The sequence below is a fragment of the Lithobates pipiens genome, unplaced genomic scaffold (assembly GCF_037356315.1).
Source record: "Lithobates pipiens isolate NorthernLeopardFrog02 unplaced genomic scaffold, aLitPip1_a1.2 Scaffold_13, whole genome shotgun sequence".
In the NCBI taxonomy this organism is placed as follows: Eukaryota; Metazoa; Chordata; class Amphibia; order Anura; family Ranidae; genus Lithobates; species Lithobates pipiens.
The window spans coordinates 42,685,295-42,711,280 of record NW_027507718.1 but is presented as its reverse complement, the minus strand read 5'-3'; the positions used below and the strand labels follow the sequence as shown (position 1 = coordinate 42,711,280).

Here is a 25,986-nt window from a genome sequence, read left to right as displayed (position 1 = left end):
TAGCATAGGGGCAGCCTCTTGCATTAGGGTGTGCACCTCAAACCAAAGCTCAAGTGTGTGTGTGTGTGTGTGTGTGTGTGTGTGTGTGCGCGCACACACCAGCAACAGTAGTATTCTCCCATCAACAATTGACCCCCCCAGAAACAATATATCCCACCCGCAGTAATAAACGTCCCCACTGCCATTAAGTTAACACGGCTGTACTATGGGTTGCCATTAAGTTAACACGGCTGTACTATGGGTAGGTTACCCATGACATATCCTGGACTTCAGGTACAGAACATTGCATAGTGACTGGGAACCAAAGAGCATGTTGGCTTGTATTCATGTGATGTGAAGAACATGTGAACAGTGATACACACGTCTTACTAGCTGTTCAATACAACAAATAAAATAATTCAGAGTATAGATGAAAAGCACTACCCCCCCCCCCCCCTCTCCCGGCCTGCTACACACACACACACACACACACCTAAAGTCTGTGCCCCCAACTCCCCTCTTACCAGTGACATTTCCTGAGTCCCGGTGCATCATCCTCACCTCAGGTTGTTGTGTTGTCGGCACTGCAGGGCGGAAGCTTGAAGGTGGGGAACTTGGAGGCGGAGCAGGGGGGGAAAGCCGCCACCACCACCTTCTCCTCTGCCTGGGACGGTCCTGGCAAATACCTTTCTTAGACAAAGGACAGTGGTGGACTGGAAGCCCCGCGGTCGCAGCGGGCTGGTCTTGTTTAAAAACAGTGGGGTTAATTTCTGCCAGCAAAAAAGCCCTGGGGTGTGCCTGGGCATTAGGGTGGTGACCCGCTATTGGCTCACAGGCAGTCCCATTCATTTTAATGCAACGACACAACAAGGTGAGGGACGTGGGGGCAGCAGTTGAGTAGATACTTAACAGGTGCTGCCATGATGGATCTGACATGACATGTCCTCTTTAAATTAAAGGACTTATTCTTGCTAGTAGTTAGAATTTTTAATATTGGCAAATAAAGCAAAGGTTTCCCATTTAGAATACTAAGCTGTCAGGTTGGTAAAACAGAAATATCAGAACTGATTCAATCATTCAGTTTGTAGTGTACATTGATTTGCAAAAAAATGGGATAAAGAAATATTCTTGAAGGTTTATCTAATGGTTACTGTAAAATTGTGTGAATGCATCAATGCAGTGCATGTTATACCAGCTTGCAGAGCTTTGATTTAGTGAATGAGTTTTAAGCGCCCTGAGGCAATTTAGTTTGCATATGTAGCGCTACACAAGTTAGTCATTCATTCAGTTTACCCAAAATGTACATATTGCAAAATATACAGCCTCATGCTGCATAAACTAAATTATTAAGGTATCTTTAATAGAAAACCATCTTTAGATGGATTTTTATTACAATAACATTTGATAAAAATCTGATGTTCATCAAAAACTGATATTTTTTTAGTTATAGCCGCCCTATCGCATGATCTGATGCCCTACAAAAAGGCTACAAGAAATATTCCCTCTACTTGCATTAGGGATGTTTTAAAGGCAACAGCAGGGCAGACAGAAAAACAAATGCAAGTCTACAGTAATAGAATGCACGTTCCCCCCCCCTGATCTGACAGCTAGCGGGGATCTTCTCCTACCCCCAACCCACCTAGCTGTCACAGAAGCCACACTACTCATTCAGTGTCCTGAGAATCAAGAAACTACAAGGTTCAACAGCCTTTGCGGCTGTCAGCTTGTAGCTTTCAATGAACTGCCATGGCGCTGTGGTAGTTCATTCTCTCTTCCTGTCAGATTGTATCTGCTTGCTCGTACAAGATGTACATGCAGTGGCGGTGTGTCGATGCATTGCATGAATCTATCTATTGCTGCCGCCCCTTGTCAGGCACCAGGCATCTGAATTACAGTGGCAGGTTTCTTTGGAAGCACCTGATTAGAGCTGTTGGCTCTAATAGGCTTCCAAAAGGGTAAACGGCGGGCGCAATGCTGTGCGGGTTGGATTTGGAGGACACCGGACACCGCTCGCCGCCTGCTGCACACTAGAGACAAGATAAGTGCTGGGCAGATGGTGTTCGATGGGGTTTTTTTTTTCTGAATTTTTCAGTTTGTTTGCGCGCCCCCCCCCCCCCCCCCCCCAAAAAGAAATTTAAGCGCCAGCTGCCACTGTGTACATGCACAGATGGATCTGCAGGAGACCTGCATGGCACCAGCGATCTGATCACTGGTGCAATGCTTTACAGGCTCCAGAAACCAAAAATAATAAATGCACACTTTGTAACCTGCAAAAAAGATGTGCATGCATTTTATTTTTTGTTAAAAGGTGAACGTATCCTTTTTATTATGGCCTCATTCACACGTGTGTTTAGGGCTGACTATTATTTTTTGTTGACGGCTTCAAGGCTATTCATACATAATCGGACATGCAATGGTTACCTGTGAATGACCAGCCCTGAACAAGTCTGTGTCCAGTGTCTGTCATCCACAGGTAGCCGTTTGTAGGAGGGGATGGAGCTTCCCATCAATGGCTGTTTGCAGGATATCTTGCTGAGTCTCCCACATGAAATTGAATAAGGGCATACTAATTCTGCAACCAAATACTTTCTGCTCACATGCTTTTCAGTTCAGAGCAAAGTTCTACCCTAAATGATGAAATTCTCCCCTTTCTTGCACAGTATAACATCTAGTTTGAACAGTGCTCACCTACTGCAACAGTAAAACCTTTGCCAATGACAGCAATTTTCACCACTGAAATACTTGGCTGGTTGAATGGAGACCAGAGAGATTACTTTGGGTTTTTTGGTACTGGTCCCATATTACATCTGAAAGCACTGTTACCTATCAGTTAATCTTGCTCAGTTGCAAAAAATGGAACATTCCGGTGAGTGCTCATTAGAAATGCAAAGTTTAGAGGCTGACTTTAGTTCTCTCACTCAATAACAAAATGCATTGAATGTTCATCTACTTCATCTATAGCATGTTTATAGCTTGTGTATGTACTGGGTACTACTGCTATGTATAGACTTGTTCTATAAAGCTGTCTTGCTTAAGAGACTGATACAGGCTATGCAGAGAATGTATAAAGGTTACATTCGTTCAGATTCTTCTGCAGTCAGAGTTAGATGTTTGGGTGTACTTGATTACTTTTATGTTTTTCAACCTGCACCATCCTGTATTAGCAGAGAAGTGATGTAAGGTTGTAAATCTGAAGTAGCTGGGTAAGTATTGCATCACAAGGCTGGCTGAACAGCTTTCCCTGACTAGTGGAGATACTTGGGGGGGGGGGGGGGTTGTTTGCAATCCCCCCCCCCCCCCCCCCCAGTGGCAATAAGGGCTATGTGCACTCAATGGTATATGCCCACCATGTGTTTAGGGCATATGTCCCTGAATGTATGGGGCCCTAAACGTGAGTATCAATCTTTCAGCAACAGTGTATTTCAGCCTATCAAAGACTGACAGATTGCAGGCTGTGAGGCTGGACACTGTGCTTTTACCAGGATTTGATTGATACACAGGGGCTAAAGTGCCAAAGCTGGCCATATATTATACAATTTTCTTATTCCATTTCCTTTAGCTTTAACTCCAGCTATGTCATGCAAGTTCCTGCCTGATTTCATACAAACTGTAAGTGTTCAGGTTTGACCTCATTATATGGTTTTGGTAAATCTGGTGTGGTTTTGGTAAAGTATGCACATGGCCTAATAAAAGATTGCTAAAGCATTATCTGATCACAAACAAATGTCACTGCTATAGGATTTTGTATAGCATCAGTTGCTGTGTATAGCAATATCGGCAGTTTTTTTTTATTTTTCTATTGACTGTTTTCTCCGTATTAATGTAATGGATGCACACCTTGGCAACACCCTTTGGCAGTTGGTTGTGCAGTTTTCTGCTGTCTGTTCTTGTGATTGATCTCATTCCCTGCTACCGTCTCTTCCCATGTAATTGCACATTGCAGTCAAAATACAAACTTTAAACCCATTGCTTTTGTCAAGTTTGTGACCAGTTTAATCTGGTTTGTTCAGGATGACATCAGAGAAATAGCTGTAGCTGAATGCGCTAGAACGACTGTAACACCTACTGCCCCTGGAATTTAACACACGAGGGACCAAGTGTCTGCTAGCAATATAAGCTCCAGAGGAGCAAGGGACTGGCTGGCTGTAGTCTCCGTTATGCTTTCATAACCTTCTTAGTTTGTTAATCTTTTTACAGGCTTTTTATGGCTATGCTAAGTCTCTAGTCACACATGACTAGGTATTTCAAAGAGATGCAGGCTGGACACCATTCACTTGTATTGTTGACAGAAGATGAATTGTTCTGCACAGGTCATTGTAAACGCAATACAAAAGAATGGGGCAGCCTTGCACTTTTGTTGGATGTGGAGCTGTTCTGCAAATGACTGCAAAGCACCATTTCAAAACTTTCGCTATGACAATAAGATGTTACATGTTAGATGCCTTCATTGTAACCAACACACAGATGTGTTCTATCTATACCAAACCACTTCCTGCTAGTTAACAGAGTTGCATACCAAACACTGTAAACACTGGGTATGTTTCTTTTTTAGCTAAATGGTGGACTAAGGCCGATGTCCGATTTTGTAGCAGAGTTTTAGCGGCTACAGATCGCTAATATCAGCGATGCAATTCATGATTTAAACGCTAGTCACTGGTGACTGCGCCACAGCATTAAGCTGTACTGTCACTTCTTCTGCCATTTCAGCAACCTGTCGTCATAGAGATGCTTTAAAGTATAACTAAAGGCAGAACTTTTTTTTTTTTTTTTGGATAGTGGAGAAGGAATAAGAACACTTGTCAGTTTTTATTGCTGTCTGTGCCCCTGCTGAGGGGATTCTCCCTCTCTTTGTCCTATTTACCTTTTTATCATTGGAAGTGAAAGAATCCCAAATTTTATGTTGTTCCCGGAAAAGTAATAGAGGGAAAATCTTCCAACAGTGACACCAGCTCTGGTGTCCTGGGGGTCCCTAAGATATTTTCTTAATTTGCAGGTATTTCTTATCACTTCCTGTTTGGCTATAGCACAGGAAGTGAAGCTAAATCTCCCCAATGGGACACAGAAGCCAAAAGGAAAAAAAAAGCAGAAAATCATCTGAGTTATTATCCTTCCTTACTCTATCCAAAATGAAGAGCGGTTTTGCTGATAGTTCTACTTTTAAGGCCAAAAAGGGGTATCCTCTGTCAGAAAGGCTATGTATGGGGCCCCATAATTTCTAACAGCAGCCCTGGGCATTCTTAATTCTTGGGGTGATGGGAGAGATCTTTTGGTAAGAGTTACTTTTATTTATTTTTTTATCTGTTTAATGAACTGGAGTTCTATAAATTTTGCCACGTTTCTTTTGGTGTTACAATTGCAGTAGGGGGAGAAATCCGACCTATGGAACTACGGAGAAGACATTCATGCATACTTGTATGTGATGTTTTCATCGCAGTTTGTGAAACGAGCATTTAACAAGGCTTGGTAGAATAGCTGTAGAAGCCTGTTTGATGTGCTTTCTGCAACCAGTCTCAACTGGATGGAAGGGGGGGGGGGGGGGGTGATTTCAATTGCCAGTATGACCTAGGGAAGACCTAGCAATTAGCTATAACTTGTCTAATGCCAGCATAGCTGTAAATTGTATATCACCTTCCTGCCCTGCCATATTCGTGTAATTATCTTGAATATGAGCAGATAAGCTGATGGCAGATGCCTTAAAACTTCTGCACTACCTTGTACAGTATGGACATCATAAACTAGTCTATCATTTCCTAACATGACGCAGCACATTTTGGCTGTGGGGATGTAATAGATTCCAGGAATTGTGCTGAAATCTACAGCTTGTTACTGGCATGGTTACATTGTTCTGTTGGCATAAGCTGAATGAAACCTACTTGTTCCACATCTCCTTCCTGCTGACGTTTTGGGCTCAAATTATCTTGCTAAAAATACATATTTTACATGGCATAAGACTGATGCTCTTATTTTATTGTGCACGGGGTTGCAGTTGAGCTGCCACCAAAAATGAAATGAGGTGTGTGTGTGTGTTTGTGTGTCCACACTCCCCAAAAAAGATTGATGGTCTTGGTTTGCATCTGATCGGAATGATTGACCATAAATTTGGGGCCAAGGAGTAAAGTCGTTGGTGTACTTTGGTAAAGACCTGCAAAATTTCAGTATTGTCCAAATAAAAATATTGCAGCTAGGTGATCGTACTGCTTAACCACTTTCATACTTTACTATGTAAAAAAATAAAACCATTTCTTCCCCCTTCTTCTTTTTTATTTTTTTTTGCTAGAAAATTACTCGGCACCCCGAAAAACATATTAATAATAATAATTTTATTTTTGAAGCCACCCTATGGAATAAAATGGCGGTTCTTGCAACTTTTTATCATGCACAGTATTTGCGCAACAATTTTTCAAATGTGTGTGTTTTTTGTTTTTTTGTTTTCCCAAAGAGAAGTTTCATGATTTAAAAAAATAACAGTAAACTTAGCCCAATTTATTTTTGTATAATGTGAAAGATGTTACGCTGAGTAAATGGATACCAAACATATCACGCTTTTGAATGCCGCAAACTACAAAAAATCTCCATAGGCGACGCTTTAAATTTATTTACAGGTTACGTGTTTAGCATTACAGAGGAGGTCCAGTGCTAAAATTGTTGCTCGTGCTCTAACGCAAACCTCATATGTGTGGTTTGAACAGAGTGTGTGTGTGTGTGAGGTGAAAACTTTTTTACCTTTACAACCCCTTTTTAAGTGGTTAGAGGTGGAGATCTAACTGAAGACAAAGCTCACCGGGCAGTGTTGCCTCCTCACATGCGGATTTAAACCTCTAATTGCCATACTACTGCGTCCCAATCGTCTGCATTGCACGGTATTTATGAGTTTAAATTGGGTGTCGAGGAGGTAACATATCGCCACCTGTCAAGCACACTTGGATCACTTTTAAGGGGAGTAGCAGTTCCTGGGTGTAGACAATGCCACAGCTGGAAATAAGCCCCCTGTTTCTTTTGGTGGGTTCTACCACCTGGCAATCCTGTGCATGGGATGGCACCATTCCAAGCTGGCCAGTCAATGGGATAGAGACAGTTACAGAGGCCAGCGAGACATGTAAGCATTGCAGGAAGTGAGATGACCTAATTTTATAGAATAGCAGTCTTGACTGCCCTATCAACCCTCAGTATATTCCCTATTGAGCTTTCTCTGTATTGCAGGTATGACTAAAGCTGCCTAAAGACAATAGATGGTAGCAGACTTAGTAATCTACAAAAGTTTCAGATTGGACAAAGTTTTCTGCTGGGTGGGGGGCAGAAATAGTAACAATCAACTCTAACTTTCCTGGAGAAAACTTGATTGCAAATTGTGAGGCACTGTTGGCGAAGTGCCTACAAACTTATAGAACTCATTTATCAGCATGAACTTCATGGCACCAAACATGAACTTCATGGCACCAAACATGAACTTCATGGCACCAAACATGAACTTCATGGCACCAAACATGAACTTCATGGCACCAAACATGAACTTCATGGCACCAAACATGAACTTCATGGCACCAAACATGAACTTCATGGCACCAAACATGAACTTCATGGCACCAAACATGAACTTCATGGCACCAAACATGAACTTCATGGCACCAAACAATGAGTTGCATGTAGCAGCTGTATTGCTCACACGTAACTGGAAAATAAGACCATTTTATTCTGTAAGGGCAACACTGCAAATATTTGCTCTAAACTATACAAACCATGTCTAGTGTATGTTGATAGCGGTATTACTGTTAAGGAGGGGGAGGAAAAAGTAAAGAGCATGACAGCAGCTTACGTAAGCTTCCCACACACTCTTATGAAGAAGTATATAGGTTCAATGACACCCAGGCTGTGGCCTTTAAGCAATGGATTTCCCAACTACCAAAATTGTACTGTAATGAGGGAAAGATAAGTGAACCAATGCAACAGCTTGCAAAATAAGTATTGGTGTTTTATAGAACTGATCCAGGCTTACAAGATGGGATGCATGTCTTGGTCTTGTAGACCTGTCGTAAAAAGGGCAGCATTTGTGTAGCTGTGAATAGAAATTCACACCACCCACACTCAAATATTTGGCAACTAGTAATGTTCTTGGTAGATAAGTTATACTTCAATAACTTAATAACAATGTAGCCATGTACAAAGTTATTTATATACCTCCAATAAGCAAAAAAATAGATGTACAAATATACAGTATCTCACAAAAAGGGAGTACCTCTGCAGCAATGCGTAGGGCCAAAACAACTAATCAATTATGAAAATAGTGGACAACCATTTTCATAATTGATCAGCAGATTAGTTGGCCTACATGCAGAATGCATTATTTGTTTACATATCAGGAAATACAGTGAAGCACACATACAGCTGAGTACATCATTTATATATGTCAGTGTACACAGTGCCACACACGTACAGCTCAGCACATCATCCATACATGTCCGTATACACAGTTCAGCACACGTACAACTCTGTACATTGTCCATACATGTCAGTAAGAGCCTGAAAACTTGTGAATGTTCAATGCCTCATGGGACATAGTCCTGGGCAGGAAGTGAGTGACTCTAAAGGCAGAGTTTTTTTTTACCTTGCTATAGGGGTACTCCATACTATACTTTATAGCTTGCTACTGGGGCACTCTGACGGCAGGAGGAGCCAGCAGCATTGGTGGGGGACCCTAGATGAGGAGAATCAGGGCTGCTCTATGCAAAATCATTACACAGAGCAGGTAAGTATAACATGTTTTATGTATATAAATGCAACTTTATTTTTTTTTTCCATGGCTAGCATAAGTGACAGCAGGTAGCTTTTATCACCAGCCTATGACGACGGAGTCTGTCATACAGAAAATACAGTTCTGTCTGAAAATTGGCAAAATGGTCTTTAATTCTTTCCTTTTATTATTATTTAAATGGGGGGGGGGGGAGAGGGAATGATCTCCTGAGTATATTTACCAGATTCAACCTCTAATAGTCTATCTCTTCCATCTGTTATTCTCAGAGTGGATTAGAGATTTTGTTCCCTAACCATGTAGTTGAGGATTTATATTTACCACTGCATATAGATGTATATAAAAATAAATAAATACATTTTTAAACTTTACATATTAACTAAATTATCCACTTAAGCCCCAGACCAATTTGCAGCCAAAGGACCAGGCCCCTTTTTGCGATTTGGCACTGTCGCTTAAACTGCCAATTGCGCGGTCGTGCGACGTGGCTCCCAAAGAAAATTGGCGTCCTTTTTTTTTTTTTTTTTTTTTTTTTTTTTTCCCACAAATAGAGCTTTCTTTTGGTGGTATTTGATCACCTCCTGTGGTTTTCATTTTTTACGCTAATAGAACGACAATTTTTAAAAAAATGCAGGTTTTTTTTTTTTTTTTTTTACTTCTTGCTATAATATCCCCCCCAGAAAAAAAAATTATATATATATATATATATATATATATATATATATATATATATATATATATATATATATATATATATATATATATATATATATATATATATATATATATATATATTACTTTTTTCCTTGGTTTAGGCCAATACATATTCGACATATTTTTGGTAAAAAAAAAAAAAATCGTAATTGGCGATTTATTGATTGGTTTGCGCAAAAGTTATAGCGTTTACAAAATAGTGGATAGTTTTATAGCTTTTATATGTTGTTTTTTTTTTATATATTTTTTTGTAGGGGGCGTGGCCTGGCATGTGACGTCACTGATCGTCCTTCCCTATAAAAGGGAACAGGCAATCAGTGACAGCCACACTAGGAAGCACATGGAGAGGTTTACACAGACCTCTCCTTGTTCTTCAGCTCTCTGACCCGATCGTGGGACACCAGCAGCGATCAAGTCCACTGGTCCCACGGTCACGGGGCTCAGGACCGCGCCATTGGCGGCACGCTCCCGACCCATGGCTGGGCACTTAAAGAATCAGGTACGTGATTGTGCCCAGCCGTGCCATTCTGCCGATGTATATTGGCCTGAGGCGGTCCTTAAGCAGTTAAAAACCACACTTTTTTTATTTTTTTTATATATTTTTTTTCACATAAAGTTGTCCATTTTTATAAGCTATATTTCCAACACATAGTATGTGGCAAAAACTACACCCCAAAATACATTCTGCTACTCCTCCTGAGTATGGCGATACCATGTGAGACACTTTTACACAGCCTGGCCACATAGAGGCTCAACATGCAAGTAGCACCATCAGGCATTCTAGGAGCATAAACTGCATATATAATTTCCTGGCAACCTATCATTTTTGAAGGCCCTACATACAGTATTTCTAACATATATAGCATGTACATACCAAGAGTTACAATTTCAAAATAAATTCTATTGCGGAAAGGGTAAAGTGTTACCTGTGCTTTTAGTAGTGTCCCACAGAGGAGAGCACTGGTCCAGACAGCAGGCAGGGCTGTTCTTAGCGACAGAAATAGTAATTATCCAGGCAGGAATGTTGCCCAAAGTCAGCACAGCCACAGCATTTGTCCATAGAAATTGTCCAGGCAGAGACAGACAGCCAACACAGCTATAATATTGGTCCTGGTACACTGTTACCTGCAGACACTCATTGTTCCGCTCTCCAGCCCTTCATAAACATACTGCCTCTTGCTACAGCTAATTATTTGCATAGTCCAGATAGCAGGCAGAGGCATGATGGCAGTAAGTCAGCAGCGGGCTGAGGGCTGCAATCGGGTAAGATCTGTGCACAGGGGTAGAGGCTTTGCCCATCCAAATCTCTATGAAGGCTCCAAACGCTAATTTGGAAATGACGAAACCAACAGAAAACAAAAAATATAGTCTTCTTCATTCATATGACACCTGCCCAGAACGAGAGCCGCACCGCCCAGCCATCATATGATGGTGGGGGGGGGGGCAGCAAGCGGTTAAGGTTGTTATTCTTTTAATTGAAACAAACAGTCACCTAATCGTTTATTAAAATAATTGTTGGTTGCAGCCCTACTTGTATGTCTATTTCCCAAAGACAACCTCTGGATATGACGCTGAACATGTGCACTCAACTTCTTTGGTCGACCGAAGGTGAGCCCTGTCCTGTTAAACTGCTGTATGGTCTTGGCCACCGTGCTGCAGCTCTGTTTCAGGGTCTTGCCAATCTTCTTATAGCCTAGGCCATCTTTATGTAGAACAACAATTTTTATTTATTTTATTTTTTTTCAGATCCTCAGTTCTTTGCCATGAGGTGCCATGTTGAACTTCCAGTGATCAATTTGGTGTTAGCGCTCTCATTCTCATACTGAACACACCTGAGACCTTGTAACACTAACAAGCCACATGACACCAGGATGGGAAAATGGCTAATTGGATCCAATTTGGAAATTTTCACTTAGACCCCTTTCACACTGAGGTGCTTTACAGGTGCTACAGCGCTAAAAATTGTGCCTGTAAAGTGCCTTTAAAAAAAAAAAAAAAAAAAAACTCCTGCAAGCAGCATCTTTGGAGCGGTGTATCAACCTCTCCTAAACCGCTCCTGCCCATTGAACTGAATGGGCACCACTGCTGAACCGCCAGCAAAGTGCTGCTTTGTGGGTTGTTTTAACCCTTTTTCAGCCAATAGCGGGCGAAAACCCCCACGCAAAAACGACGGTAAAGCGCAGGTAAAAATAGTGGCGCTTTACGGTCGACACCCCAGTGTGAAAGGGGCCTTAGGGGTGTACTCATGTTGCTAGCAGTTTAGACATTAATGGCAGTAAGTTATTTTGAGGAAACAGAAAATTTTACACTTGTACAATCACTACTTTTACATTGTAGCAAAGTGTACGGAGCCCACTCTGCTCAGCGGGGGATCGCTCCGTTGATCCCCGCTGAGCAGGAAGATGACTAGTCCGTGTCTGCACACTGTGCAGGGACGGACCTGTTAGAGCGCCGCTCTCCCCTAATGGGGGTTTGGATGAGGACGGACCGCAGAGTCCCTGTCACCCGATCTGATCCTCAGATGGATGGAAATGTAAGTTTTTCTGATCGGAGCATGACACATGTCAGCGGTAGAGGTCTATGGAGTGTCCGTTCAGGTCTGCCTAAAAAACTGAATGGACAGTCCGTGTGAAAGAAGCCTATAGCTGTACAGGTTTCCTTGAAGTGTTAGTGAATTGATCAAAATGTGTACAGATGCTAAGTAAAGGAAATGCAGTACCCTAAAGCCTATTGCTGCATTGCAGGAGAAATATGGAATAGTCTTGAGTTACAGAAGAAAAATCAAGGGGCCCAATACATGAGGTTTATTTTTGCTTGCTTATTTTAATTTACTGGCAGTAATTAAACTTGCTACGTGCCTGACTTTTTTTTTTTTTTTTTCTCCACAGGTGAAAATGAACTTCTTGAAACACTTCGAAACATAGCATCAAAGAACAAGATATGGAGATCCTATATTGGCATGGGTTACTATAATTGCTCTGTTCCACAGGCCATCTTAAGAAATTTACTGGAAAACGCTGGCTGGTATGTCTTGCTTTTTTCACTTGTTGTTGTAATCTACAGTTTATCTTTTTTTTTTTTAAAGGATAAACTACACTCAGAGTATAACAAATGGCTGGCAATTTCTCAAATAACCCCTTTTAGGTAGCAGTGTAAATGCTTTAGAAAGTACTTAATTTTTTATTTTTTTTTATATGACAAGTCAGGCGTTTGTAAACCTATTTCTTGGTGTTTTGATCATCCTATTTTTTTTTCTCCTAGGAACAAAATATAAAAACTTCCTGGGGTAATGGTAGTTGGGGAAACTTTGTTTAAGTTTTGGATCTAATAAGTCTGACGGGTACACACAGCCTACAATGCCTAGTTAAAGGAAACCCATCATGAAATGTTTTTAATCGGCCTCTCAAACTCCCAACAGAGGAAAGTAAAACATAGCCCTCTTGCCAACTTGAGGGTTTTACTGGAAGATGAGAAAAAAATCCATTGTACTCCCACAAAGTCATCTGATTGATTACCTGGCTAAAAAAAAAAAAATCATACAATATTAAAGTGAAGCTGTGTTAAGGTGTTGGGTATTAGAAGTATTTACATATTTGTAGCGACCAGTAAATTTTAGCTTTTTAATGAATCCTCGCTGACCTCTGACGCTGTGGGCACTGTGGAGCAATTATTTTGTTTACTGCAGAAGCCCTGAAGTCATTCAGTTTGGTTCTCACAGCACCTACCGACTTCATTTCAGAAATGATTATACGATTTTGTTGCAATTTCAATTTACAACATTTTCTTATGAAGAAAGGGACCTTTTAAAATAAGGAAGTGTACCATTTACTTTAATTTTTAGATATGTACACACGTCTTATGATTTTTATACTTGTATTCCTATTGTACATTTTCTTTTTCTGGCACTCCTCCACAAGGTGTCAGCACATTCAGTACATCACAGCTAAATGTTACGGATTCTGTATTTTCTAGTTCTGTACCTGACATATTTTTTTTTGGGGGGGGGGGCATAAACTTCTGTAAAGAACACAATGTGTATATGCACATTAGATGACCTTTAGGTGCTTTCCGAGGTCTCTGCAAGCAGAAACATTTTTATTTATTTTCTGCCCACGTGCAAAATCCCCTAATCTAAAAGGGTGTGTGTGTGTGTGTGTGTGTGTGTGTTTCCTTTTACTTAAGCTTTGCTTCTTGATTGAAAACAAAAAATGTAGGTGGATATTGAGCTAGCAGAGGATAATCTTGTTTTGAATGTTGCTGGGCACAAGAGTGGTTACAGAGACCCTTAACAGATTTCTGCTTAATGTATTTTGGTGGGTTGAACTCTTCATACTATAACGCTGTTATGCCCTTTAGGGGCACAGATATGGTGTTTTTAAATGTTATAGGATGGGCATGTATATACAAAGAATTACCGCTCTAAGGTAATGACTTCTCCCAAAACGGCTGTATCCACAATCCCACAGGGTGCTGGCTCTGTTTGCAACAGGAACTGAAGTAGAAAAGATGTGGCTGGATAGCCGCACTACAAATTATTCAACTTTATTTCAAAAATGTAATTAAAATCATAGCATCTAGGCTGGTAAACAGACTAACTGCACAGCCGCTGACATGTTTCACACCGAACACGGTGCTTAGTCATAGCTATGCCAATGATGCTATGATTTTAATTACATTTTTGAAATAAAGTTGAATAATTCGGAGCTACATCTTTTCTACTATAGGATGGGCATGGGTTCAGTGTGGGCATTACCTATTTAAGGCTGAGTACAGCAAAAAAATTCTACTTAGCTGTTTTAATGGGATTGCCCTTTAAGGATTATAAACCATATTTTATTCTGTAACCTATTCCAATTAAGGATGGCTAAAATAGGTTTTAAAAAAAAAAAAGCGATCTCTGTACAGTAACAGCCCTCACAAGGATGGGATTGCTGTCTTTCACAGGTCCTTTTTTTTTTTTTTGTTTTGTTTTAAATACTCACCAAACCACACATACAGCGCTAATGATGTTGCCCATCTCATTGAATTAATTTTTGCAACTAACTTTCTTTCAACAATGACCTCTATCTTCAGTGTATGGGTACTGCTATGGTAAGTAAAATTGCATCTAATATGCAAACTTGTTTCTGGATGAGCAGGAGGACAAATTCCTTAACCGTATACAGCAAAAGCCATAAAGATACTATTTCTATAATCTTTTTCACCATATGCACAGAAGGTGAAGAAAATCTAGAACCCTTTTTACGCCTTTTTATTAACTGATTTCACCCATCAAATTCACTAAAAATGGACTATTCAAGCATGCATGTCAGTTTCCTAGACCCCACAGTACACCTCCTGGGATGACAAGCAGCACACTTCAATATACAGGAACCTCACGCAACTGTGCAGCTTCCACACCCAACACACGGGCCATCATACCCAGACAGGCCATAAGATACCACTGGAATTTGCTCTGACCCAGAAGACCGAAATGAACATCTCAAAATACTAGCAGATACCTTCCATAAGAAAGGTTACAAGGACAAAACCATTAATACAAGCATAAACACAGTCCTGAAAAGCTGAAGAGAAAAATCTCCAATACATAAAAAAACAAAACGTAACCATGCACCTTTTAGTAACTACATAGACTCTAGCACTAGAGGTGATGAAAAAGATAATCAAAGATTTGTAATCCATCATAACTGAGTATGAAATGTTAAAGAAAATTATTCCAGCATTTCTCAATATTGGCTTTCAGGCAACCACCCAACCTTAGACATAACCTAATAGGCAGGAAACTTCATTCAGATTATGAAGTCACAAATAGCTGCAAACTGTACAGCCAAATGAATCAAATAAAAAGTTTGACTGACACACACACACACTGGACCTTTAGTATCACTGGATCGTACAGCTGTGTAGTGTTCTCTTCATCCAATGCAAAAAATTGCAAACAAGAATGAATTTACACAGGCACACCATTAAGGAACATAAGTAGGATGATTTCTGCACACCTGTAGGACATCATTCCTCACATCCTGAACACACCATGGCAGACATATTTTGGTCCTTAAAGGGAGCTATTTAAGAAAGTGAACTTTTGAACTAAGATTTTTGTTTTTTTCCACGCTGAGGCAGTTTTTAGGAGTTTTAACTCTAAAAAAAAAAAATGCCACCTCCCATTCATTTGAATGGGTGCTTTTACACCAGGGTGTTAGAAAAAGTCCTGCAAGCAGCATCTTTGGCCCTCCAAAAATGCCCCTGCCCATTTCAATTAATGGGCATCACTTCCAACACCCCTTTAAAAGTGATTCTAAAGCACTGCAAAATGGTGGGGTTTTTATAATAATTTTTTTACTTTTTTTGTTCCCTGACCTTTAAAAAAATAAAATAAATAAAAATAAAAAGGCAATCTGTGTTTTAGCAGCGCTTCAGTGTGAAAGGGGTCTAAATGTAGACCTCGGTTTTCTAAATAATTATCCAGCCATCTTCACCTCTGTGACTGTTACTACCCCCCCCCCCCCTTGCCTTTTCTTTTCTAACAAACTACCTAAAATTACTATTGCTGTGTGTGTGCGTGGTGGTTCCCTCCAGATTTGACTTAACATTCTGCTAAAACTTTTTGTATATTCTTACCGCTTGGACCTTGAAAAAGGGGGGGGGGGGGTACACCCTGAAAGCTTGTCGTCAAATTTTGGATGTTGGTGCAAATAAAATAAAAATATCATCAGACAATGCTCAATTCGTTCATGTAGCTATTTTGGTACAGAAACTCAAAATTGAATAAGCTGGAACTGCAGTTTAATTCCAGGGGCCTCTTGCCTAGTGCTTTGAATGGTATCTAAAACTGCCATGGTTCTTAAGATGCCATTTAAGGATGAATACTGCGGAGGTAGTTAACTTCCATAGGGTCCTTTCACACGGGGCGGATCAGTTCTGATCCGCCCCGTGGATATCCGTTTGCTCAGCGGGGATCACTCCGCCGATCCCCCACTGAGCAGGGAAATTACAGCTCCGTCTCTGCACACTGCGCAGGGACGGACCTGTCACAGCGCCGCTCTCCCCTATGGGAGATCGGATGACGACGGACCGCAGTGCCCGTCGTCACCCGATCCGCAGACGGATGGAAAAATAGCTTTTTCCTCCGTTACACTTTTTCGGATCGGAGCGGGTCGGATGTCAGCTGACATCCGACGCTCCATAGAGCTCTATGGAGCACCCGTTCAGGTCCGCCTGAAAAACTGACAGGCGGGCCTGAACGGCACGTCAGTGTGAAAGAGGCCATAACCTTCTATTGTTTGCTCAAATGCCTCTGTATTCGTTGGGGTTTTTATTTTATTTTTTATATAAGTTTGTGGAAGAATGTGTCCTCATTCTTGTATTCAGAGGACAAGCTAGCATTGAGGAGAGGAGATCATGGACCCAACCTTTAATACATATAGATTGTATTTATGTGTAATTTACGGACCTATATTTACCTTTTTGAATGGATCCATGCTGCCAGGCTTTGCAATATTGGGTATCTGACTTAAAAAAAAAAAAAAAAAAAATAAAAAAAGAAGAAAAAAAGTCAACAGATACCCAATATTGCAAAGTGTGGAGGCATGGATCCTTTGCCTCATGTTATGCCCATGAAGCCTGAATTTTTTTTTTTTTTTGTTTTTTTAGAGCGTTTTTACTCCTTTCAACGCTCTTTATAGAACAATTGGATGTTGGTGGGGGTCCTCCCCTTTCTTTGTATTTAGCGGTGTCCGCCCAGCAACCAGGGCTGGACTTAACCATTGCGATTGACTGGTCTCAAGCCCATGGGCACTGCTGAGATACATAGCCGAGTGTACTGGGCGTGACTCCGCTCACAATCATGCCCAGTCCTGCCCTATGATGGACATAACACAGGGACTGGGCATGACTGTAAGCCGAGTGCACTCGGCTTCGCTCAAGACTGCGAGAGGACCCGAGAGCCGCTGTAACGACATATTCAGTGACCCATCGCAGTTTGCTATGGAAGTGATGTTCCGTCGTTGCCATCTTGCTACACTCCACACTCGTCCACAGTAAGGATACACTAATAAGTGGTAAAGCGGACATGCTACACCCACCGGAGTTTTGCATTTTAGACATATTTATAACACTAAAGTTAGTATATAGTGAAATGCAGTACTTACAACTCCGTCTGACTACTTAGATGTCGAATTTTAAAAGCAGCAAACTTCTGTCAAATTAGCAAACCTGTGAGATGAGCAGGGTTGCCACTGCTTTTAAAATTCAAGATCTAAGTAGTCAGACGAAGTTCTAAGTCCTGTATTTCATTATATAAACTGACTTTACTGTTATAAATACGTCTAAAATGCAAAACTCCGGTGGGTGTAACAACATGTCCGCTTTACCCCTTAGTGTATCCTTACGGTGAACGAGTGTGGGGTATACCAAGATGGTGGCGATGGAACGTCACTTCAGTAGCAAACTGCGATGGGTCGCTGAATATGTTGCACCGCCGAGAGTACCTGAGATACACAGGACTCTGTATCCCGGTAGCCCATTTTTAAACTTCAAAACAGTGTCATGTGCAGCCTTGCCATTGCAAAGTCTGCAATGACAATGGACAAGGCTGCAGATGGACACTGAGGAGGCTGCATTGATGGGCATTATAAATGTAAGGTTTTTTTTAGGGGGTCCCCCCCCCCCCTTTTAAAATATCCTCCTAAAGTTGGGGTGCGTATCATACGGTAATGTATAGAAGGTAGGGCCCGAAAGTGACTCAAGCCCAGGGGCCCCCACCACCCTAAGTCCAGTTGTGGCTAAATTGGGGATATGCCTTATTTATACACTGTTAAAGTGGGCTTACAATGCAGGTCTTAATTATTTTAAGCAGATAATGTTGAATGAGAACGGCCGCAATAATCTGTTCAAAGTTGTACCATGCAGCCATAATGACTTGTGATATTTTGCATTAAATTAAAAGCAAGAAAATGAGAGCTGTGCAGCTTTCATACCCAGTATAAGAAGCAATATGGAACATTACATTCTGGTGGAGCTTGCTTCTAAATTCAACTTGTTCAATGATGTTTTGAAAACAAAGAAAAAAAACACTGACTTATGCAATATGAGCATTATGGCCAGAATACAGGATAAGTATTGCTAATGCAGGGTCCATATACAGTGCCTTGCAAAAGTATACACCCCCCTTGGCATTTTACCTATTTTGTTACATTACAGCCTTTAGTTCAATATATATATTTTTTTAATCTGAATTATGTGATGGATCAGAACACAATAGTCGAAGTTGTTGAAGTAAAGTTAAAAAAATATACAGTATAGTCAAAACTTTTTCAGAAATTAAAAAAAAAACTGATAATTGGCATGTGCGTATGTATTTGCCCCCTTTTGTTATAAAGCCCATAAAGCTCTGGTGCAACCAGTTATCTTCAGAAGTCACATAATTAGTGAAATGATGTCAATGTGTGCAATCTAAGTGTCACATGATCTGTGTGGCGCAAACCCATCACATCACCAAAAATACCATCCCAGTGTTTTTCAGCACTGGGAAACTGGTCAGAGTTGGGGGAAAGTTGGATGGTGCTAAATACAGGGATATTCTGGAGCAAAACCTGTACCACTCTGTGTGTGATTTGAGGCCAGGACAGAGGTTCACCTTCCAGCAGGACAATGACCCCAAACACACTGCTAAAGCAACATTTGAGTGGTTTAAGGGGAAATGTAAATGTGTTGGAATGGCCTAGTCAAAGCTCAGACCTCAATCCAATAGAAAATCTGTGGGCAGACTTAGCCCCTGTACACACGGTCGGAGATTTTGCCAACCAAATCCGTCGGATTTAGTCCGTCGGATTGTGTCCGAAACTGTTGCGTACACGCGGTCGGGCCAAGATGGCGAAAAATCCGATCTTTCAGAACGTGATGACGTAATTTCGTTACGATGGGACTACATTCAGGCTAGTAGCCAATAGCTTTGATGTAGGAATTTGATCTGAGCATGCGTGGCACTTGGTCCGATGAAAATGCTCTACACATGATCGGATTAGGTCCGTCTGGCTCAGTTGGTCGGGAAATATTTCCAACATGTTGGAAAATTGGGTCGGACAGAGATTCGGACGGAATCAGTCCGATGCATACCACACACAGTCGGATTATCTGAGGACACGGTCCGATAAGACTCATTCCGACGGATTCTCCGACCGTGTGTACAAGGGCTGAGATTGCTGTTCACAAGTGTAAACCATCCTACTTGAAGGAGCTGGAGCAGTTTTGCAAGGAGGAATGGGCAAAAATCCTAGTGGTAAGATGTGGCAAGGTCATAGAGACTTATCCACAGTGATTTGGAGCTGTGATATCCGCAAAAAGTGGCTCTACAAGTATTGACTTTAGGGGGTGAATAGGTATGCACATTAACTTTTTATTTTATTTATTTTCCTATTTGTTGCTTGATTCACAATAAATAAAAAAAAAAAAAAAAACTTTAAAGTTGTGGGCATGTTCTGTAAATTTGAAATGATGCAAATCCTCAAACAATCCATGTTAATTCTAGGTTGTGAGGCAACAAAATACGAAAAATGCCAATGGGGTGAATACTTTTGCAAGGCACTGTATACAGAATAGGAACAAATGATTATAACTAAAGCCAGAATACACAATGAGAAATGTTACTGTACAGGGTCCATATATACAGAATAACATGCTACATAAAGAAGTCAATTTGTATTGTGGCAGAATTATTTAGTTTTGTCAATAAACCTATCTAGTGTAAATATTGAGCAAGGCCTTCTGATTCCTCTTGTACTGTATTGTAACTAATGTCTGCCTTCATTTTGTAAAGCATTCTACAAACTGCTGGTGCTATATAAATCCTGTATAATAGTAGTAGTACTATGCAAAGGTCATATTTAAATGTTTGTCAACTTGGAAATCAAAAGAAACGATACATTTTCCACATGTGAACCTATTGGGATTGTTAAATCAAGACTCTAGAGATTAAAAGGAATCCATGGTAATTTGCACATCTATAGAGGGCATGAAAGCATATAAAAAAAAGTTCCTCTTACATAATAAAAAAATAAAAATATAATATAATTCTATTTCAGGAAAAGTAAGTGTTAACATTAGCACAAGCTCTGCTCACATCGGCTCCAAAAAAATGCTGGTTGGAATTTGGTCTCCTTGGAAACCAAGCCAACAAATTCCAGGGACCTAAGAAGAAAATAAAGGACAAAAGATTGTGGAGAACACTATGTAGGAACGCTATACTAGAGTCTAGGCACTCAAAGCTTCCTTTAGTGTATGATTGGGTGCAGCTCAACATAAGGCTGCAGTTCTGAAAATCCAAAACATGCAGTAGACTTAATTATACAAAATTTAATAAATTCCCTGTAGATGCCGCTGTGTTAAATGGTTATATGCAGCACCTGGGCAAAGAAGAATAAGGTGTGTGTGTGTCCGTCCGTCCGTCCGTCCTCCCCCCCCCCCCCCCCCCTTTTTTTTTTATTTTTTTTTTATTTATTTTTTTCTAATTTAAACCTCCTGTCAGGACTCTTGGATTGCCTTAATTTCTTGTTAACATGGTTCGTGTTGCAGAGTAGGGGAAGGCTAGAAACCCAGTCAGCATTTCGTTGCCAAAAATGTGCAGCGCCACACCCCTGCTGAAAAGGTTCAGCTATGACTATTCTAGTAAGGGTCATGGTGACAAACGGGAGTGTTTTGGGGTCCAAAAATGCCCCATTCAAGGCTTAAGATAGAAAACCATGTATATGGACTAGAAGTGAACTGGACCTCCCCCTTTTTTATTATTATTATTATTATTATTATTATTATTATTATTATTATTATATTTTTTTTTTTTTTTTTTTTAAATGGTGTTTCTTGCAGTATAGTATCTGCACAGGTTTTGTCAACTGCTAGTTTTGGCAATCCGGCTGCATGTAAAGTACTGTGCAGATAATGGTACTGGAAGAAATGCCATTAAAAAGGTATATACATTGTTTTCTATGTCAAGCCCTAATGAAGGCTGTGTCCTGAAATGTTTGGCCACTCTTTTTCAATTTTGCCCCTGCCCCTTTCTGGAATAAGCGTGGGTCAAATACCACTAAAATAAAGCTCTGGGGTACAGTGTAGTATGACCACGCAATTGTCATGTAAAAAGTAACAGCACTGAAAGCTGAAAATTGGCTTGGGCAGGAAGTGGGGGAAGTGCCTGGTATTGAAGGGGTTTAAAATATTTGCTGTTCTGAAGCTTACCTCCAATCACTTTGCATATTTTATATATACTATGATTCTGTACTTGCCAAATATGCTTCAGAAATCTCCCTCCACTGAGTCTGGCTGCAACCATTTTAACTGTGGGCAGCTGAAGCTGCTACCTGTTCACTTCCTGGGTTTATACAGGCACACATCCAGCTCTGCAGCTCTTATTGGCCCTCTTATGACTCCCCCCCCCCCCCGGCAAACTCTCAAGAGTGAGAGAGGAATCTGTGCATGATGTAATAAGCCAGGTATATGCAATTAGCGGACCTCCAGCTGTTGCTAAACTACAAGTCCCATCATGCCTCTGGGTGTCATGCTTGTGGCGCTAAGTGTCTTGCTATGCCTCATGGGAATTGTAGTTCTGCAACAGCTGGAGGTCTGCTAATTGCATATCCCTGTAATAAGCTTAGGCTAATGACCAGACAAGGAAGTGGGCTGTATAAGGTATTTGCTGGCAGGAAAAAAAAAAAATTCTATCCAAAGTTAAAACAAGAGCAGAAGATTTATTAGATGGAAAGTTGAAAAATGTACTGAAGTTCTACCTAAGTATTGTTGGTTCCTTAGGACTTCTAAGCCTTATGCATTTAATAGGTGGACCTGCTAAGTTCTCTTTCTAGATGGACCTCTTTTACTCATTAACATTTTAAGACTATACTGTATCAGGGTTTTTATTTATTTTTTGGTCTTTTTTTTTCTATATTGTATAAAACAATACTGGACCTCCTGGATGGTTCATCCCCATTGTTATGATCCCTTTTTGTATACACCTATTTTACTGTGTATGCAGAGCAATATACAGCATGTTTTTGCTGTTCTGCTTTGTCTCCGTCTCTCTGTTTGGCTGTAGCAGGAAGCAGCTTGTTTTGCCATAGCTCCGACGAGTTGTAGAATAATGAATGTCTGCAGGCAACAGTGAAGGATGGTGGAGGCTCTTTGCAAGTTTGGGGCTGCAATTCTGGAGTTGATTCCGTCAGGATCAATGGTGTCCTCAATGCTGAGAAATATAAGCAAATACTTATCCATCATTCCATACCAACAGGGAGGTGTTTGATTGGCCCCAAATTTATTATGTAGCAGGACAACAACCCTAAACATACAATCAGTGTCATTAAGAAATATCTTCAGTGTAAAAATGAACAAGGAGTCCTAGAAGTAATGGTTTGGTCCCCACAGAACCTTGATCTTAACATCGAGTCTGGGATTACATGAAGAGACAGAAGGATTTGAGGCAGCCTTCATCCACCGAAGATCTGTGGTTCATTCTCCAAGATGTTTGGAACAATCTACCTGCCAAGTTCAAAACTGTGCAAGTTTTGTTAATTGATAAAAAAATAAACGTAACACTCTATTTCAAAAGCAATATTTACAGCATTTTTTCACACCTGCCTAAAACTTTTGCACAGTAGTGCAAGTTATGTTAGATCACTTCATGCTCCCCCACCTTTTTTATGTAAAATATTAGATATAAGTTCCTATATGGTTTCAAATCCAGTAATACACTGTCTCGCCATGCCAATCTGCTGACTGCATATTTACTGCTGCTCGGGACAGCCACTGGCGAGGATAAACTAGAACAATGCTGGAGGCAATTTACAGCACACACTCATTTCGGTATTATTGTGGAATGCTTTTTCCTTGATAAAGATCCTTCTTTTTTTTTTATAGGCAAAGTTCTGCTTTAACTGCTGGTGTTGCACTTTTATAGCACACGGGTCAAAGATTCTTCTCTTATTTATTTTTTATTTTTTTTGACAAGTTTTCTGCCCATAAGATGCTGTAATGATGTCATGGGACCTCCTTTCCAGAGTTCCCAGTTCATAAAAGGTGCCAAGTATGGTAAAGTCCTCCTCCTTGCTCCAACAGGAGATCAAGTAATGAGGAAGGGGAACCCTGTTCCTATTTCCTCTAACTTGCCAACACTGGATGGGTGTTGTGGGACATTATTGGGCATGGCTGAGACCTGGAAAGTAAATGATCGTTAAATAGTTTTTAAATGGTTTTTATTAATTTATCGATGTCAATGTGTGGATAGTTTCTCTATTTAACTGCATTTATGGTCAACTGGACACCAAAACCAGTTCAACAATCCCACAGACCATTAGCCTATATAGAAAAAGCGGACCACAGATCCCAGCGAACCCCATACATCTGACAACAGAAGATCAAAAGCCCACCAATGGACACCCTATAAAAGACTCACTCATAGGCATTAAACTAAAATCCCCAACACACCTTGATACTCATACCCGTAACACTCACTGATATAATAGAAGCACCCCTTGAGACTCAACAATTCTACACTGAGAGAGATCCGAACTGAACAATATGAAATTTAGATCTACATGGTTTGTGAATATGTTCTATCTAACAGTATATGTAAAGACCCCAACACCCATAACGTATTACCGCCCATTACTCCCCAACCTAGTTGAATGTACACACCCTTCTCAGTTGGCTTTCCCATGTATGACATTTATTTGGTTTCTCATGTATATCTGTCTCATCTGTTTCATGTGATGTTCATGTATATCGCGTTTTGACAATTGAACTTTATTTGGGGGGGGGGGAAACCCGGTTCAATGCAGGCTGGAACAGATGGGTGGTTCATGGGCTCATCTTTGCTGGCACCTCCTCCTGGGAACCATACTATATATGAGATTTAAGCAGCTGCATTCGCTTGGTGCATGGTCATCCAGTTGTAAATGGGGTGAATATGAATGTGTTGAATTATTGATGATAAATAAATCTAACCCATAGATAGGTTTTTGCTAGTACTAAAATATGAATATACTTCACCATTCAGACTGAAAATTCCTTGCTTTTGTAGTGTTTTTTTTTCAGTATCAGTTATTTCAGCCCCTTGAACAATATTAGATACATGCATATAGCTAATGAAATGGTCCCAGTACAGATGCAGCAAAAGACAAAACTCATCTGCTATACATATTCCATTACAGGTAATCTTGCATTTATTTTTTGTTCTGACATTAATTTATCTCACTAGGGTAACACAGTACACTCCATATCAGCCAGAGGTGTCCCAGGGTCGCCTGGAAAGCTTGCTGAATTATCAGACTATGGTGTGCGATCTAACCGGGATGGATGTGGCCAATGCTTCTTTACTGGATGAAGGGACGGCTGCTGCTGAAGCCATGCAGTTGTGCCACAGGTTTGAACTTTTAAAGTATATTTTTGTTTTTAGTCAACTTCTGTCTCTGTATATTTTTAAAGTGTATAACCAAAAAAGCAGCTAAATACAGTAAAAAAAAATACCTACATGTGAGATTTCCCTTCAAAATTATATACAGTTCCTTAACCACTATTAAGATTCACACATCCCTACCACAAAATAACCAGGCGGGTAATGGCATTGTAATTCTGCATTGTCCCCTCCATGTTTGCTGACTCTATGCCTAAGCATCACTACCACCACCTCCTTCTGTAAACATGCCTATCCAGTCATCGTCCCCTTCCAACTCCCAGTACATGAATCCATGGGGTGGTGTGTGTATGTGTTGTTTTTTTTTTTTTATATATATTTTTTTTTTTTTTTTATATATTTTTTTTTCTTACAACAGTTTTTGTATGCGGTAGTGTGGTTGTTTCAAGGTGCTGGTGCTTCCATTAGCACCTATTTCTTTTATATACATAAAAAATTACTGTTTGGTGTGTGTTTGTTTTTTTTTTTTTTTTTTTTTTTTTTTGTTCTGGTAAGCAACCTAGTAGTAAAGTAGTCTCCAATTATTTTTTTTTATTTGTTTTTTTTTTTTTTTAGACACAACAAGAGGAGAAAGTTTTATGTGGATAGCAGATGTCATCCTCAAACTATAGCGGTGGTACAGACAAGAGCCAAGTAAGCATTTTCTTTTATTATTTCAATGGTTACTAGTAAGTTGTGTGTGGTGTGTGTGTGTTTTTTTTTTTTTTTTTTTTTATTTATGTCTTGGCTACTTCTTTTGCTGACCTAATCTTTAGCTAGCAGTCTTATATGTACTAGATAAGCAATGTCCCAAACTCAAAATCTGGATATGCTTAATTTCTCAAAAACAGACCTAACTAATTTAACCAGTTGCCGACCGCCGCACGACGATGTACGTCGATAGCATGGCACGGGCAGGCATATTGGCGTACATGTACGTCCCTTGCCTCCCGCGGGTCGGGGGCCCGATCGGGCCCCCGCCCGGTGCCTGCGGCGGTCGGTATTCGTGCGGGAGCGATCCCGGACGAGGGGACGGCCATTCGTTCATGGCCACCCCCTCGCGATCGCTCCCGACGAATAGGAATCCCCCGTGACATCACTTCCTCTCCTG

General features: G+C 40.5%; 1 protein-coding gene across 1 annotated transcript in view; it reads left to right on the top strand.

Annotated features, from left to right (window-relative positions):
* Positions 1 to 25,986, top strand: part of GLDC (glycine decarboxylase) — a 75,461-nt gene that overhangs the window by 4,597 nt on the left and 44,878 nt on the right. The window contains exons 3-5 of the mRNA XM_077475056.1: positions 12,328 to 12,463; positions 24,681 to 24,845; positions 25,452 to 25,529. Of these exons, the coding sequence (XP_077331182.1) occupies positions 12,328 to 12,463; positions 24,681 to 24,845; positions 25,452 to 25,529 (379 nt within the window). The remainder of the gene's footprint in view (positions 1 to 12,327; positions 12,464 to 24,680; positions 24,846 to 25,451; positions 25,530 to 25,986) is intronic.